A 14,147-nucleotide genomic window follows, 5' to 3' on the forward strand; every position below is an offset into this window, starting at 1 on the left:
CCCTGCAGCTACAATCTGGGTTCCCATGCCCCTGCAGAGTTAGTTTAAACCCCCCCGAAGAGCACTAGCGAACCTCCCCCCAAGGATACTGGTGCCCCTCAGGTTCAGGTGTCGACCATCCTGTTTATAGAGGTCCCACCGTCCCCAGAAAGAACCCCAGTTATCCAAAAACCGGATTCCCTCCCTCCTGCACCATCCCTGTAGCCACGCATTTAAGTGTTCTCTTTCCCTATTCCTCGAATCTCTATCACGTGGCACGGGTAACAAACCAGAGACAACAACTCTGTTCGTTCTAACTTTGAGCTTCCAACCTAGCTCCCTGAAAGCCTGTCTAACATCCTCGGCACTCCTCTTACCTATGTCGTTGGTGCCAATATGGACCACGACTTCGGGCTGGTCCCCCTCCCCCTCCAGGACCCGGGAAACACGATCAGAGACATCACGTACCCTTGCACCTGGGTGGCAACATACCAATCGTGAGTCTCTCTCGTTCCCACAAAACCGCCTATCTGTGCTCCGAACTATCGAGTCCCCAATTACTATTGCTCTGATTTTCTCCACCCTTCCCTTCTGAGTAATGGGGACAGGCTCTGTGCCAGAGGCCTGAGCCCCGTTACTTACCCCTGGTAAGTCATCCCCCCCACAAGTATCCAAAACGGTATACTTGTTCTTGAGGGGAACGGCCGCAGGGGGTCCCTGCACTGGCTGCTTCCTCCCAGTCCCCCTCACTGTCACCCATCTATCTGCCATCTTTGGAGTTACTACTTCCCTAAAGCTCCGATCTATGACCCCCTCTGCCTCCCGAATGATCCTAAGTTCATCCAACTCCAGCTCCAGTTCCCTAACACGGTCTTGGAGGAGCTGGAGATGGGTGCACTTCCTGCAAGTGTTATCAGCAGGGATTCTTGAAGAAGAAATATGCTGCCTTCAGCATCCTCCTAAATCAGCCAGTTGAACAACATATCATTGGTGTATGCTGAAAGAACCACCCCTGTGAGTGGCCTGTGCAGAACCAATTCCAACAACCTACTCCGCAGGAGACACAGGTAAGGCTTTCCTGCTTTCGTTCTTTTGAGGAACCGGATCTGCAACCCCACGTCTGCACCTCTGGAACCCGACAAGTTGCCAGACACTCAGTATGCCTTTCCTCTTTTCGTATACAGCTAACAAAAGCCAGGTCCGCATCAAGCTGACTGAAACCCTTCTCCAATTCCTCAATTCCGGATTTCCGCTGTTTGTTAACTCTCTTGCATACTCCTGACAAAAGATGCTGAGGTCAGTCTTGTCCATGACCCACCATAATCACAAGTAATTCCCCCTCTCCCTGACTCCCAAACTCACCGCTGTTGGCCCAAAACCAACAGAATGAATCCTGGAATTTTTCATCCTCCAGCAGCAGGTTGTTAAAATGCTATTATGCAGCGCCCCATTTGGGTGCAGAATTGGGTAAGCTGTACACTGCACCTGCTACATGGAAGTCTGTGTTACAATGCAGGCTTGACATTTTGACCCTAGGTCTCTCAAAAGTGAAAGTCATGGAATTCGGATGGCGATTTTGTCAAATGTGAACTAGGTCGAAGGCTTTGACCTTAAACCAGTCTGGGAACTACCATGGTCCCACTCCTTGAGAGTGCAGTTAAAATTAAACTCCTGCTCTCCCCCAAAGATAATGCGCTGACCTTTATCAATGGAGGCAAGATTAACAGACACATCTTCAAAGTACATTTGCCTGGTTCCAACCAAAAGAGTGTACATACTAATGAAGTGAAGTATCACAGTTCTTAGTTGGACTGTCAGATGAAGCAAATGGCCAGATCTTCTCCTTGACCTCCATAATCTCTGGCTGAAAATGTGGGGCCAACAAGATGATCACCCCACCAAAAATAGAGGTGAGGTGACTCATGTAGACCCTCCCTGCCACTCCAGCTGGCTCTAGAAGTGATGTGGGTTTCCTGCAGGAAACATAACCCATGTCCTGGAGGAATGAGAATTTCTGGAACCTGCATTGTGACTCCCTGCTGTTGTTGATGTTGAGGTGTCTATGGTTGTTACATTATCAATTGCAATTGTCAACAACACCCTCTGTGTGTGGAAAGAGGAAGGGGAAACATAGGGCCCTTGCCTTCTTTAGGAACTTACTGAGGAATGTTAGTGCATCTGGAGTGTCCCAGATGACCAAGTTCCACATGGACCAGAAGGCCAATTCAAAGTTGTACCGGGATCCAAACCAAACTGAACCCTGGATAACTGAAGCGCTTGTCAGAAAAGCTTTACTCAGTGGGGGACACTAGGGGATCCATAATCTGGCTGAAGATAGACATTCTGTCATTCCAAGCATCTGCTACCTGCTTCGTCTGGGTAGTCAATCTCAGCTTCTGACCCCTTCACCAGTGTGGAAGGACGTGGTCCAGCACCATCAGTCAGCTTCATTCCTCCAGTGTTACCACTTCCAGGATCACTGGCAGAGGGTCCCTCGGTGAACTCCATCCAGGTAGGTTCTGGGGCATCGATTGGCAGTGACTTGGTCCCGTCCCCTCTTGACATCTAGCCTCTCAGAAAAAGGTCCTCTCCGAGAACTTAGGCACTTGCTGGGAGTGAAGAAAAGACCCTGTCACCACCATCTAGTGACCCAGTACATGCACCGCAGCCCTTGCAGGTTCTGCTTTGTCCCTGGGGTGCATGGTTGCTCAACAGCGTGAGTACAAGCTGCAACCTGACGCACTGAAGCTGCTAGGCTGTAACATGGGACCGGGGGAGTTGTAAAAGAACTCATTCTGCTACTGGTGAAGTCCACTCCTTGTGGGGACTTTTCTCCACTTTAATGGCAGCCTCCTGTTTCCTAAGACCCTTTCTCTTTGGTGGGTCCCTGAGCCTCTTGGTAAAAACAGTGGGCTGGGGGTAAGAGCAGGGAAGAGCATCTTCATCATTTTTGACCCTGAATCAAGTTCCCCATGGTCATGTGACAAAAGGCAAGTCCAGTGGGTATATTACAGGATCATTGCATTTGGGTGCAGAGGTGAGGGGTCAGATGAGAAAGCTAGAATGTCATAGAAAGCTTTCAAGAGATCTTTGATTAGATTGTACTCTAACTGGTATGCCATAATGAATAAAAAAACTATTGCTAGTTTTTCCACTCTACCATAAATGAATTGTTTCTGGAAATTGGATTGTCACTTCCATATTTGTAAGGATGTACTTGATGTCGTTTCCTTTCCAGTAGTGGTTCCACACATTATTAACACACTGTTTTTCAAAGACTGGTAATAGATATTAAAGATGTTCTGAAGGAGGTCAGTGGACCTGAAACGTTAACTCTGCTTTCTGTCCATAGATGCAGTTTATGTCTGCTTTGCCTACAGCACAGAATTGCACTTCCAGAAGATGTACAGAACACACTTCTAGGAATTTTCTTTTACCTGGAGGAAGGCATGGCAGTTTCTGGTGCCATCTTATTTTTCATAGTATGTAAAATGGTGTTTCCTTTAATCCCTTTATTGTTTACTGACTCCACACCCAATTTTATGTAATATTTGCTTCAACTATTACAGCTACAAGTTCCCAAACGTCATGATTCACTGCAGCAGTGCATTGGAAATCCAGCCCCACTACTCTTGCAGGCATTAGAAACATGAAAAAGTTTCTCTGTCCAAAATCCCTGATTTTTCTTACTGATCAGCTCAGGACAAAAGAAAACTTACACTATGTTTACTACTTAACAACGAGATAGTTTATTTGTAATAAAGTTGTCTTCAATCAATTGTTAATTTATAATTCTGTGACAGATTCTACACCTCTTGAATGCCCCCTCCCCACCTCATTTACAGACAAATGCACAATGACAGAAAAGACTTGGATGTTAAGTGTGGAAAAAAAATCAAAGAACTAGTGCAATAGCATCAGTCTGGACCACGGGTTGATGAGCTATTTTAGAATATAGATCACATGAATTATGCCAAATTAAATTAATCCCTCCATTCCTTGCATACTCATGTGCTTAGCTAAAAGCAGTTAAACACCCCTAATGTGTCTGCCTCCACCAATAGTCCTGGCAGCACATTCCAGACTTCCATCACTGTGTAAAAAGACTTGCCCCTCCCATCTTTCCACCGCCTCACCTTAAATGCATGTCCCATAGTATTAGACATTTGAACTTAGGGTTGACAGTCAGAATCTTTTTCCCAATCTGTGCATCTCATAATTTTATAAACTTATACCTAGTCTCCCCACTGCTTCACCGAAAACAATCTTGAGTTTTTCTAGCCTCTCCTTGTATCTCATATTCCCTAATCCAGGCAGAATCTGATAAACCTCTCTACACCCTCTCTAATGTCTCCACATTCTTCATGTCACATGGTGACCAGAACGGAATGCAGTACTGTTTTAAGTGTGGCCTAACCAAAGTCTTATAAAGCTGCAACATGACTCTTATACTCAATTCCTAGGCCAATAATGGCAAGCCTTCTTTACTACTTGTGCGGCCACTTTCAGGGAGTTATGGCTTAGGACTCTAAGATTCCTCTGCACATCAATGCTGTTAAGGGTCCTAGCATTAACTGTTAACTCTCCCTTAATTTTTTTTGATCTCCCTAGTGCAACACCTCACACTTGCCCAGATTAAATTCCATCTACCATTTCTCCGCTCATTTCTGCAACTGATCTATATCCTTTGACAACACCATCCACAACTCCCCTGACCTTTGTGTCACCTGCAAACTTACTAACCCATCCATCTATGTTTTCATCCAACTCATTTGTATATATTACAAACAGCAGGACTCCCAGTATGGATCCCTGCGGAACTCCAGCCTGAAAAACACCTTTCGATCACCACTCTTATTTGGGAAAACCAATTCTGATCCTAAGTGGCCAAGTTATCATAGATCCCAGGCATCTTAATTTTTTGGATGAGCCTATCATGAGAGATCTTGTTGAAAGCCAGACTAAAATCCATGTAGACATGTACTGCTCAACGCTAATTGATCATCTTAGTCACCTCCTCAAAAATTTCTATCAATTTAATAAGACATGATCTGCCCTGCACAAAGCCATACTGACTGCCCCTCATTAGGCTAAGCTTTTCCAAATGCACATAGATCCTAACCCCAAGAATCCTCCCCAGTGACTAGTGAAGATACAAAGATCTTGGTCAAGGCCCCAGTAATGTTCTCTCTGGTCTCTCTCAAAACTTAGGGCAAATACCATCGGTCCTTGGGGACATATTCACCTTAATGCTCTTCAAGAGACCCAACACTTTCTTCCTTGATCTCAAAATGCCCTAACATATTAATATGCTCCACAGTAGTCTCACTAACCTCCATATTCTTCTCCGGGGTAAACACATATGCAAAGTCCTCATTTAGGTTCTCATCCACACCCTCTGCCTCCAAGTACAAGTTCCCTCCTTTTTCCTTCTATGGTCCTACCTAGTTTTGCCTAGTTATCCTCTTGTTTTGATGTATAGATTGCCTTGGAATTCTAACCCTTCTTTCCAAGGTCATTTCATGCCCTCTTCTTGCTCTCCTAATTCCTTGCTTGAGTACTTTACTGCTTTCTTTATATTTTTCCTGTGCCTGGTCCTATCTTAGCTTCTTAAAACTTACATTTGCTTCTTTTTTGATTATATTCACAACCTTCCTCAGTATCCAAGGGTCCTTTACTTTGTCCTTCCTCCTTAATGGAACATGCTAGTCTTGAACTCTCATCAGTGGAAACAGTGCTCACGATAGCTATGAATAAGGATAAATCGAGACCTTGCAGGCAAGTACTAAATGGGGGATGGCAGACAATGTTAGGCAGAAATTAGGGAGTGTTAATTGGGAGGAACTCTTTTATTTGACACGTTTTCTTTCAGTTTCTTCCAATTCCTTCAGTGCTTTGCTGTTGCTACAAGTTTGCTTGCACAGGAATGCTGACTTTCATTTGCTGCTTGAGAATTCATCCTTTTATTATCTTTGGAGATGTTTTATTCCTTCTTCAACAGGATGAATGGAAATGTAGCTGTCACTACATAAATTCTAGTACCCAAGAAAGAGATAAAAATTATTTGATGTTCTCCCTTTTCAGGTTGGATGTTCTGTGCTGCACTGGCCCAACACAAGCCATTGCTACCTGGGTCAGGGGCTAATCAAAACATTAATGATAAGCACTTGGCCCTTAGTTCAGAAACCATTGGCTCTGTGGTGTTTGTTTTTGCTCTTACTGTTCTGGGGAAAACTGTAACATTATGAGTTGCGTACAATGTGCTCCAGTAATATGATTTTTAAAACTGCAGTCATCTCTTATACACCGTCACCTTGGATTAAGATATGATTCGGAGATGCCGGTGTTGGACTGGGGTGTACAAAGTTAAAAATCACACAACACCAGGTTATAGTCCAACAGGTTTAATTGGAAGCACACGAGCTTTCGGAGCGACAATCACCTGATGACGGAGCTTTGCTCCGAAAGCTAGTGTGCTTTCAATTAAACCTGTTGGACTATAACCTGGTGTTGTGTGATTTTTAACTTTGGATTAAGACAGTATTTTCCTTGGGTAATCCATAGGCTATGCAATAGGACTACTTAAATGCCAAACAGCATAAATAGCAAGGGACAGAGAGATCAAAACAATTCCAGAATGAACAAATCAAAGTGAAAACCAAATGAACTGTGGATGCTGTAAATCAGAAACAATAACAGAAGTTGCTGGAAAAGCTCAGCAGGTCTGGCAGCATATTTTATACTGATGAACTGGCTTCCCCCTTGTGGATATAGATACTTGTGGAGCCCTTTCCTGCAGGGAGTTGTTTATTTGCCCAATTGGATGTGACAGGATTGCAGAGCTCGATATTATATGATTTCAGAAACAGAAGTTGCTGGAAAAGCTTGTGGCGAGATCTGTGAAGAGAAAAACTGGAGAAGGCTCCACAAGTATCTACATCCACAAGGGGGAACTCAGCACAATAAACAATAAAACAGCAGCATTTTTAACATGCTTCAGCCAGAAGTGCTTGTTAGATTATCTATCTTAGCTTCCTCCAGAGGTCCCCAGAATCAAAAATGCCAATTCTATTTTGCTACAAGTGATATCAAGAAATGGCTGGAAACATTGGATCCTGCAAAGGCTATGGGCTTTGACAACATTCCAGGAAGAATTGTTTTTAAGAACTTGTCATTCACTGGCATCTACCTGACAAAGTGGAAAATTGCTGAGGAATGTCCTGTAAACAAAAAAAAGACAAATCTGAACCAGCCAGTTACTGCCGCATAATTCTACTCTTGATCATTAGCTAAGTGATGGCAAGTAAATGCTGTTATAAAACAGCATTTACTTCGTAATAACCTGATCACTGATGCTCAGCTTGGGTTCCTCCAGGTCCACTCATCAGGCCGTAGTTCAAACATGGCAAAAAAGCTGAATTCCAGAGAAGAGATGTGAGTGATCAGACTGAACATCAGGGCCACATTTTACAGTGTAGCAAACAGGCTGTGGTACTTTGAGGTTAGTCTGTAGGTGTTCCACAGTAAAGTGTTTGTGGCCCAGCTGCTTCATCAATGACCTTCTCTCCATCTTAAGGACAAAAGTGGGCATGTTGCTGATGATTACATAATATTTAGCACTTTACCACACCTCAGATCATAAAGTAACTCACGTGCAAAAGGCCTAGACAAAATCCAGGTCTGAACTAACAAATGACAGGCGATATTCATGTCACATAAGTGCCAGGCAATGACCATCACCAACGAGAGAATTTAACCATCACCCTTTGATATTCAATGGCATTACCATGACTGAATACTTCACTATCAACATCCTGGAGGTTAGGATTGACCAGAAACTGAACTTGATTCACCATATAAATCCTGTAGCTACAATAGCAGGTCAGAGGATAGGAATCCTGCAGAGAGCCTGACTTCCAAAATCTGTCTACCATCAACAAGGTACAAGTCAGGAGTGTGGTGGAATATTCCCCAATAGCCTGGATAATTGTGGCTCCAATAACACTCAGGACATAGCTGTCACTTGGTTGGCACCACATTGAACATTCACTCCCTCCACCACTGACAATAAGTAGTAGCAGTACAAGATACACTGCAGAAATTCACCAAAGCTCCTTAGAGAGTATCTTCCAAACTTGTATGACCACCAACATTGAGAAACAGGGGCAGTAGAAGTTTCTCTCCAAACTAACATGTCCTGTCTTGGAAGGACATGTTAGTTTCTTCAGTGATGCTGAAATCCAGAAATTCTCTTCCTAATAGCATTGTGAATGTACAATAAACAAATGGATTTACAACTGTTTAAGAAAGTAGCTCATCACCATTGTCACAAAAGGTAATTAGGGATGGGCTATATGGCAATGCCCACATCCCATGAGTGAACTTAAAAGGAAGTCAAATAAAGTCACAATAGATCTATTCAAAGTCTGTCTTATTGACATAGGCAGATGCATCTGTGATGGATGTTTCCTTTTATTGATTTCTTCACCCCCCTGCCACAGCTATATATTTTAGGATTCAGCAAACATGGTCAGCAGTGCACCTGGGCCACCTCTACCACTAAATCTTAGCCACCCGACGACTGGAGGAAGAACACCTCATCTTCCACTTGGGACCCTTCAACCACATGGAATCAATGTCAATTTCACCAGTTTCCTCATCTTCCCTCCCCCCACCACCTTATCCCAGATCCAACCCTTGAACTCCGCAGCACCCTCTTGAACAGTCCTACATGTCCACCTTTCTTCCTACCTATCTGTTCCACCCTCCACTCCAACCTATTGCCATCACCCCTCACCTTCATCTACCTATTGCACTCCTAGCTACCTTCCCCACAGCTCCTCCCATCTCCCATTTATCTCTCAACCCAACCCCCTTGGGCCACCTGCGCCTCCCCCTCCCCACACCCCCACAATTCCTGAATAAGAGCTTATGCTTGAAATCTTGACTCTCCTGCTCCTTGGATGCTGCTTGACCTGCTGTGCTTTTTCAGTGCCATACTTTTGATGCTGATCTCCAGCATCTGCAGTCCTCACTTTCTCCTTTCACATTCAGCACTCATGATGAAAATTAACATTTTGTTTCTGAGGACCAGATGTTACTTATAACAGTAATGGATTAATTGTGCACAAACAATCCATAAAATCACAACTGCAATTAAAAGGTACATGTACTTTTAATAATGGGTCATCACCTGTAGAATTGAGCATGAGTGCAATTATTTGGAACCAAATGGAATAATACAGTAATTTATATTTTGGGCACCATAATTAATGAGTCAACATACTTGGACAAAATCAAATTCATAATTCAGTAATCAGAACACAATCTGTACAAATAAAATTTAATATGATTACATTGTTGAAATTTGTTCCTTGTTCAAATACAAACAAATGTACACATTGCAGAATATTTGCTTTGAGTGATTACACTACCTCCAGTGTTATGTTTTTATAACACCTTCAAGGAAATCTCTCTCAAGCACTTCCTCTATTATTTGTCTGCCTTTGCTCCAGAATGTTTTCTGGTTGTCAGGTTTAAGGTCTTTGACTGAGAATGAGTTTGTCCACGGGATTGGACTCCCTGAGGATCCAGTAAATCTACTTGAGATTTTGTTGGAAAAAAACTGACTGAGCACATTGAAAAAGGGAAGCAACTGCTCAATGCTACGAACAGAGTAAAAGGTCAGCAGCAGATGACCAGGCTCCCATGCTAGTGTCTTCACCGAGTTGTCATCTTCCAGATTTTTCTGTAAGTAATCAGAATTCTTCCATTAATTAGGTTTCAGTTCTTTCTGTTTAAGATTGATTTCAAGCATAATATTCAAGCTTATCCAAATCATAAATTTGAATTTTGATAGCTATTTCAAAAACAACTTCTATTTATACCAAGCCACAGAAGCAGATGTTAAGGGCAGATGACCAAAAGCATGATCAAACAGTACTTAACGAATGTCTTAAAGGAAGCAAAAGATATAGTAGGCTTTAGGAGGCAACTCCAGGGCTAATTGCCTAGGTAACTAGAAGTGTAGACCCCCTCAATGGTGAAGCAAGTAAAATTAATGATGCTGTAAAGGCCAGAATTGAAGAAAAATAGATTCAGAGTTGTAGGATTGAAAGAGTCATTTATAGAGATGTAGAATCCCTCAATTTCATTCCTGAAGGTCTGTTTCTAATCTTTGGACAGTATCACTATGCAACCAAATTGCTTGAGAAATAAAGTACTGACATTTTACAATACAACCATTGCTCATCCCAATTTACTTTCTAAAATATTCAAAAATTAAAAGGAGAAAAAGAAAATATAAGTACAAGGAAAAGTTTAGCCAATCTCTTTCACAAACTGCATACTATACTCCGATTCTGCCAGAGATTGATAATTACCACTACCTCTATTTCTGAACAAGGCTTTTGTTCCACTATCCACTGACAGGCTTCGACAGTAATTTTGCTGATGGCTGGTTATTTTTAATTTATTCAAAGAGGATACAGACCAGCAAGGATAGCATTTATTGTCTATCTCTGCTTGTCTTTGAGATGATAGTAGTGAGCCTATTTTTGAACTGCAGCAGTTCAAGTGATATGATCACTTTCAGGATGCAGTTAGGGAAGGACTTATAAAATTTTGACCCAATGTGATAGAACAATTTAGTTCCAAGTCAGGATAGTGTGAGACTTGTAGGTGATGGCATTCCCATAAGTCTGGAGTTGGAATGAAAGAAAAAGATCATTTGGCATTAGCACTGGTCAAAAACACATACTTATTTAAATTCCATATCAGGCACTTGGCCCATATCTTTGTATGCCTTGGCACTGCAAGTTAACATTCAAATCATAAGTATTTTGAGTGTTTCTGCCTACACTACCATTACAGACTGAGCTGCAGATTTACTAGGTAAAAATGTTTTTCCTCATATCTCCCTCTAAACCATAAATTTATGCCCCAATTATTCATCCCACTACCAAAGGGAAAGTTTATTCCCTTCTACTCTGTCTATGCCCCATAATTTTAAATATCTCAACCATGTCTCCCACAGTCTCTTCTGTTCCAAAAAACAATGCAGGGTCTTTCAATCTCCCTTCGTATCTGAACCTTTCCAGCCCAGGCAATAATATGGTAAAATTCCACTACAGCCTCTCCAGTACTATCACATCCCTTGCTAATAACGTGGATTCCAGAACTGCGCTAACTGTGGCCTAACCATCATTTTATGCAGTTCCAGCATTGCCTCCCTGCTCAAACTCTCTGCCTCAGCTAATAAAGGCAAGTATTCCATATGTCTTGTTGAACACTTTATCTATCTGTCCTGCTATCCTAAGGGTGTACATGCACACTAACATCCTCCTGATCCTTGCTGCTTCCCAGGTTGTACCTGTACATTCATCATGTACTCCCTATTCTTGTTTGTCCTGCCCATGTGCATTATCTCACTTTGAGTCATGAGGTAATCCACAGTGAACACATCTGATGCACATGTTTGTGGCTTATGCAATTGCAGGTCCAAGTTGAGAATCAGGTGTCTAAGCTGCAGACACTGCATTGCATCAGGCAAATGGAAAGTTATCTGGACACTTCACTCGAGGAGACAGACATACCCCTTAGATTAAGCAATTCAAACATGAGCTCTGATTGAAGACAGGAGAGCATGATTTTGGGAATGAGTACTCAAGGGGCAGTCCTTGAGGAGTTTCAGTCCCTGCAATCGTCCAACAGTTACAAGGTTCTTGCAAGCGAGGTGGTTGAGAGTAGGGCCTGCAGAAATTATAAGCGAACTGACCACAGCTCTGTGATGGAGGGAGCCATGCAAGTGGGGGTAGGAAATAGAAACACTGAAGTTTAAGTGGACAGATATCGTTCTCTGCATTCATAACCATGAGTCATGAAGGCTTTGTTGCCCGGCAGGTTCCAGGATTAAGGGCATCTCCTCAGCCTGGACAGAAACTTGAAGAAGAGAGAACCTGTTGTCATCCATATTAGTACTAAGAACATTGATAAGATAGAAATTAAGTTCTGTTAAAAGATTTTGAACATTAGGGACTACACAAAAAAGCCAAACCTCCAAAGGAACAATCTCAGTTTACTACCTGAGCCATGGTCAAACTGGCTCAGTGTAAATAAGGCAAGGAGTTCAGTGAAAAATTTAAAGATTGGTGTGGGTGGATGTGTTTCAGTTTGTGGAGCACTGGCATTTGTATCAGGGTAGAAGGGAGCTTTTCTGGTGGGATGGGCTTTATTTACTGGACCAGTATCCTGGCATTTGGATAACTTGGGCAGATAAATGTGTGGTTAAGGAGATGGTAGTTCTTGGATCATTGGGACCTCTTCTGGGGCAGGGGTGACCCGTACAGAAGAGACAGGTTGCACCAAAACTGGAGGGAAACCAATATCTTTACAGGGAGTTGGGTTAGTACTAAGTGGGACTGTTTAAATTAGAGTTGCGGGGGTTTGGAACCAGGGCAGCAGGTCAGCAAGTGGAGGGATTGAGGGGAAGGTAGATAATATGACCAGCATGTCTGAAAGGAGAGGCAGGCTAATGAATACAATGGGTTGATGGGCTGATGTGTGTTTATTTCAATGTAAGGAGTATTATGAGTAAGGCAGATGAGTCATAGAGTCATAGAGATGTACAGCATGGAAACAGAACCTTCGGTCCAACCTGTCCATGCCGACCAGATATCCAAACCCAATCTAGTCCCACCTGCCAGCACCCTCCAAACCCTTCCTATTCATATACAAATGCCTCTTAAATGTTGCAATTGTACCAGCCTCCACCACTTTCTCTGGCAACTCATTCCATACACCTACCACCCTCTGTATGAAAACGTTGCCCCTTAGGTCTCTTTTATATCTTTCCCCTCTCACCCTAAACCGATACCCTATAGTTCTGGACTCCCCAACCCCAGGGAAAAGACTTTGTCTATTTATCCTATCCATGCCCCTCAAAATTTTGTAAACCTCTATAAGGTCACCCCTCAGCCTTTGACCTTCCAGGGAAAACAGCCCCAGCCTGTTCAGCCTCTCCCTATAGCTCAAATCCTCCAAACCTAGCTTAGAGAAAGTGAGGACTGCAGATGCTGGAGTACCAGAGTTGAAAAATGTTGTTTCAGGCATAAGCTGAAGGAGGGCTTATGCCCGAAACGTCGATTCTCCTGCTCCTCGGATGCTGCCCTGGCCTGCTGTGTTTTTCCAGCATGACATTTTTCAACCCTAGCTTAGAGCCTGGATCTGTACATGGGACATCATGTCTTGGCCATTACTGAGACCTGGTTGTTAGAGGTACTGTATTAGCTGCTCGACGTTTCAGGGTTTTAGTGGTTTAGACAAGATAGAGGGGGATATGAAAGAGGTGGAGGAATTGCATTACTAATGAGGGAGAATGTCATACCTGCATTCAGAGAGAACATACTGGAAGGTTCATCCACTGTAACAATATGGATAGAGCTCAAAAATAAGCAAAGTTCAATCACTCTGCTTGGATTATACTATAGGCCACCTCATCAGCCACCAAAACATTGAGGATAGATATGTGGGCAGATTATGGAAAGATTTCCAAAAAAATGGTTGTTATAGTGCGCAATTTTAACTTCCTCAACATTCACTAGGACTTCCTTACAACAAAAGGCTGAGGGCAGAATTTGTTAGATACATCCAAGAGGATTTCTTGAAACAGTATGTGGACAGTTCAACTAAAGGAAGGGCCAAACTGGACTTAGTATTGGCAAATGAGCCTGACCAGATGACTGACCTTACAGTGGGAAAGCATTTTGGAAACAGTGATCACAACTCCTTAAGTTTTAAAATATCTATGAATAAGGATAAGTCCGGAACTTGTGGGAAGATACTTAATTGGGGAAGGGCAAATTATTATAGTAGTAGACAGGTGCTAGGGAGAGTTAACTGGGAGCAGTTGCTATTGAATTAGTCCACATTTGACATGTGGGAGTTATTCAAAGACCTACTGATTAGAGTTCAGGCTGGCATGCTTCAGTAAGGGGGAAGGACAAGGATGGCAAGATATGAGACCCTTGGATGATGATAATGTTGTGAATGTAGTCAAAAAGTAAAAGCAAGTGTAAGGTTTAGGTAGCTGAAAATGTGTTGCTGGAAAAGCGCAGCAGGTCAGGCAGCATCCAAGGAGCAGGAGAATCGACGTTTTGGGCAAGAGTCCT

General features: G+C 42.9%; 2 protein-coding genes across 12 annotated transcripts in view; one reads left to right on the forward strand and one right to left on the reverse strand.

The window, feature by feature from the left end:
• The window catches only part of pgm3 (phosphoglucomutase 3), a 186,667-nt gene that overhangs the window by 100,521 nt on the left and 71,999 nt on the right, over positions 1-14,147 (forward strand). The window lies entirely within an intron of this gene.
• Positions 9,136-14,147, reverse strand: part of dop1a (DOP1 leucine zipper like protein A) — a 377,089-nt gene continuing 372,077 nt past the window's right edge. For all 11 annotated transcript variants that reach the window (XM_043696201.1, XM_043696197.1, XM_043696200.1 and 8 more), the window contains one exon: positions 9,136-9,727. In XM_043696201.1, coding sequence (XP_043552136.1) covers positions 9,422-9,727 — 306 coding nt within the window. In that variant the 3' untranslated portion in view covers positions 9,136-9,421. The remainder of the gene's footprint in view (positions 9,728-14,147) is intronic.

The sequence above is a fragment of the Chiloscyllium plagiosum genome, chromosome 9 (genome assembly GCF_004010195.1).
Source record: "Chiloscyllium plagiosum isolate BGI_BamShark_2017 chromosome 9, ASM401019v2, whole genome shotgun sequence".
Taxonomy (NCBI): Eukaryota; Metazoa; Chordata; class Chondrichthyes; order Orectolobiformes; family Hemiscylliidae; genus Chiloscyllium; species Chiloscyllium plagiosum.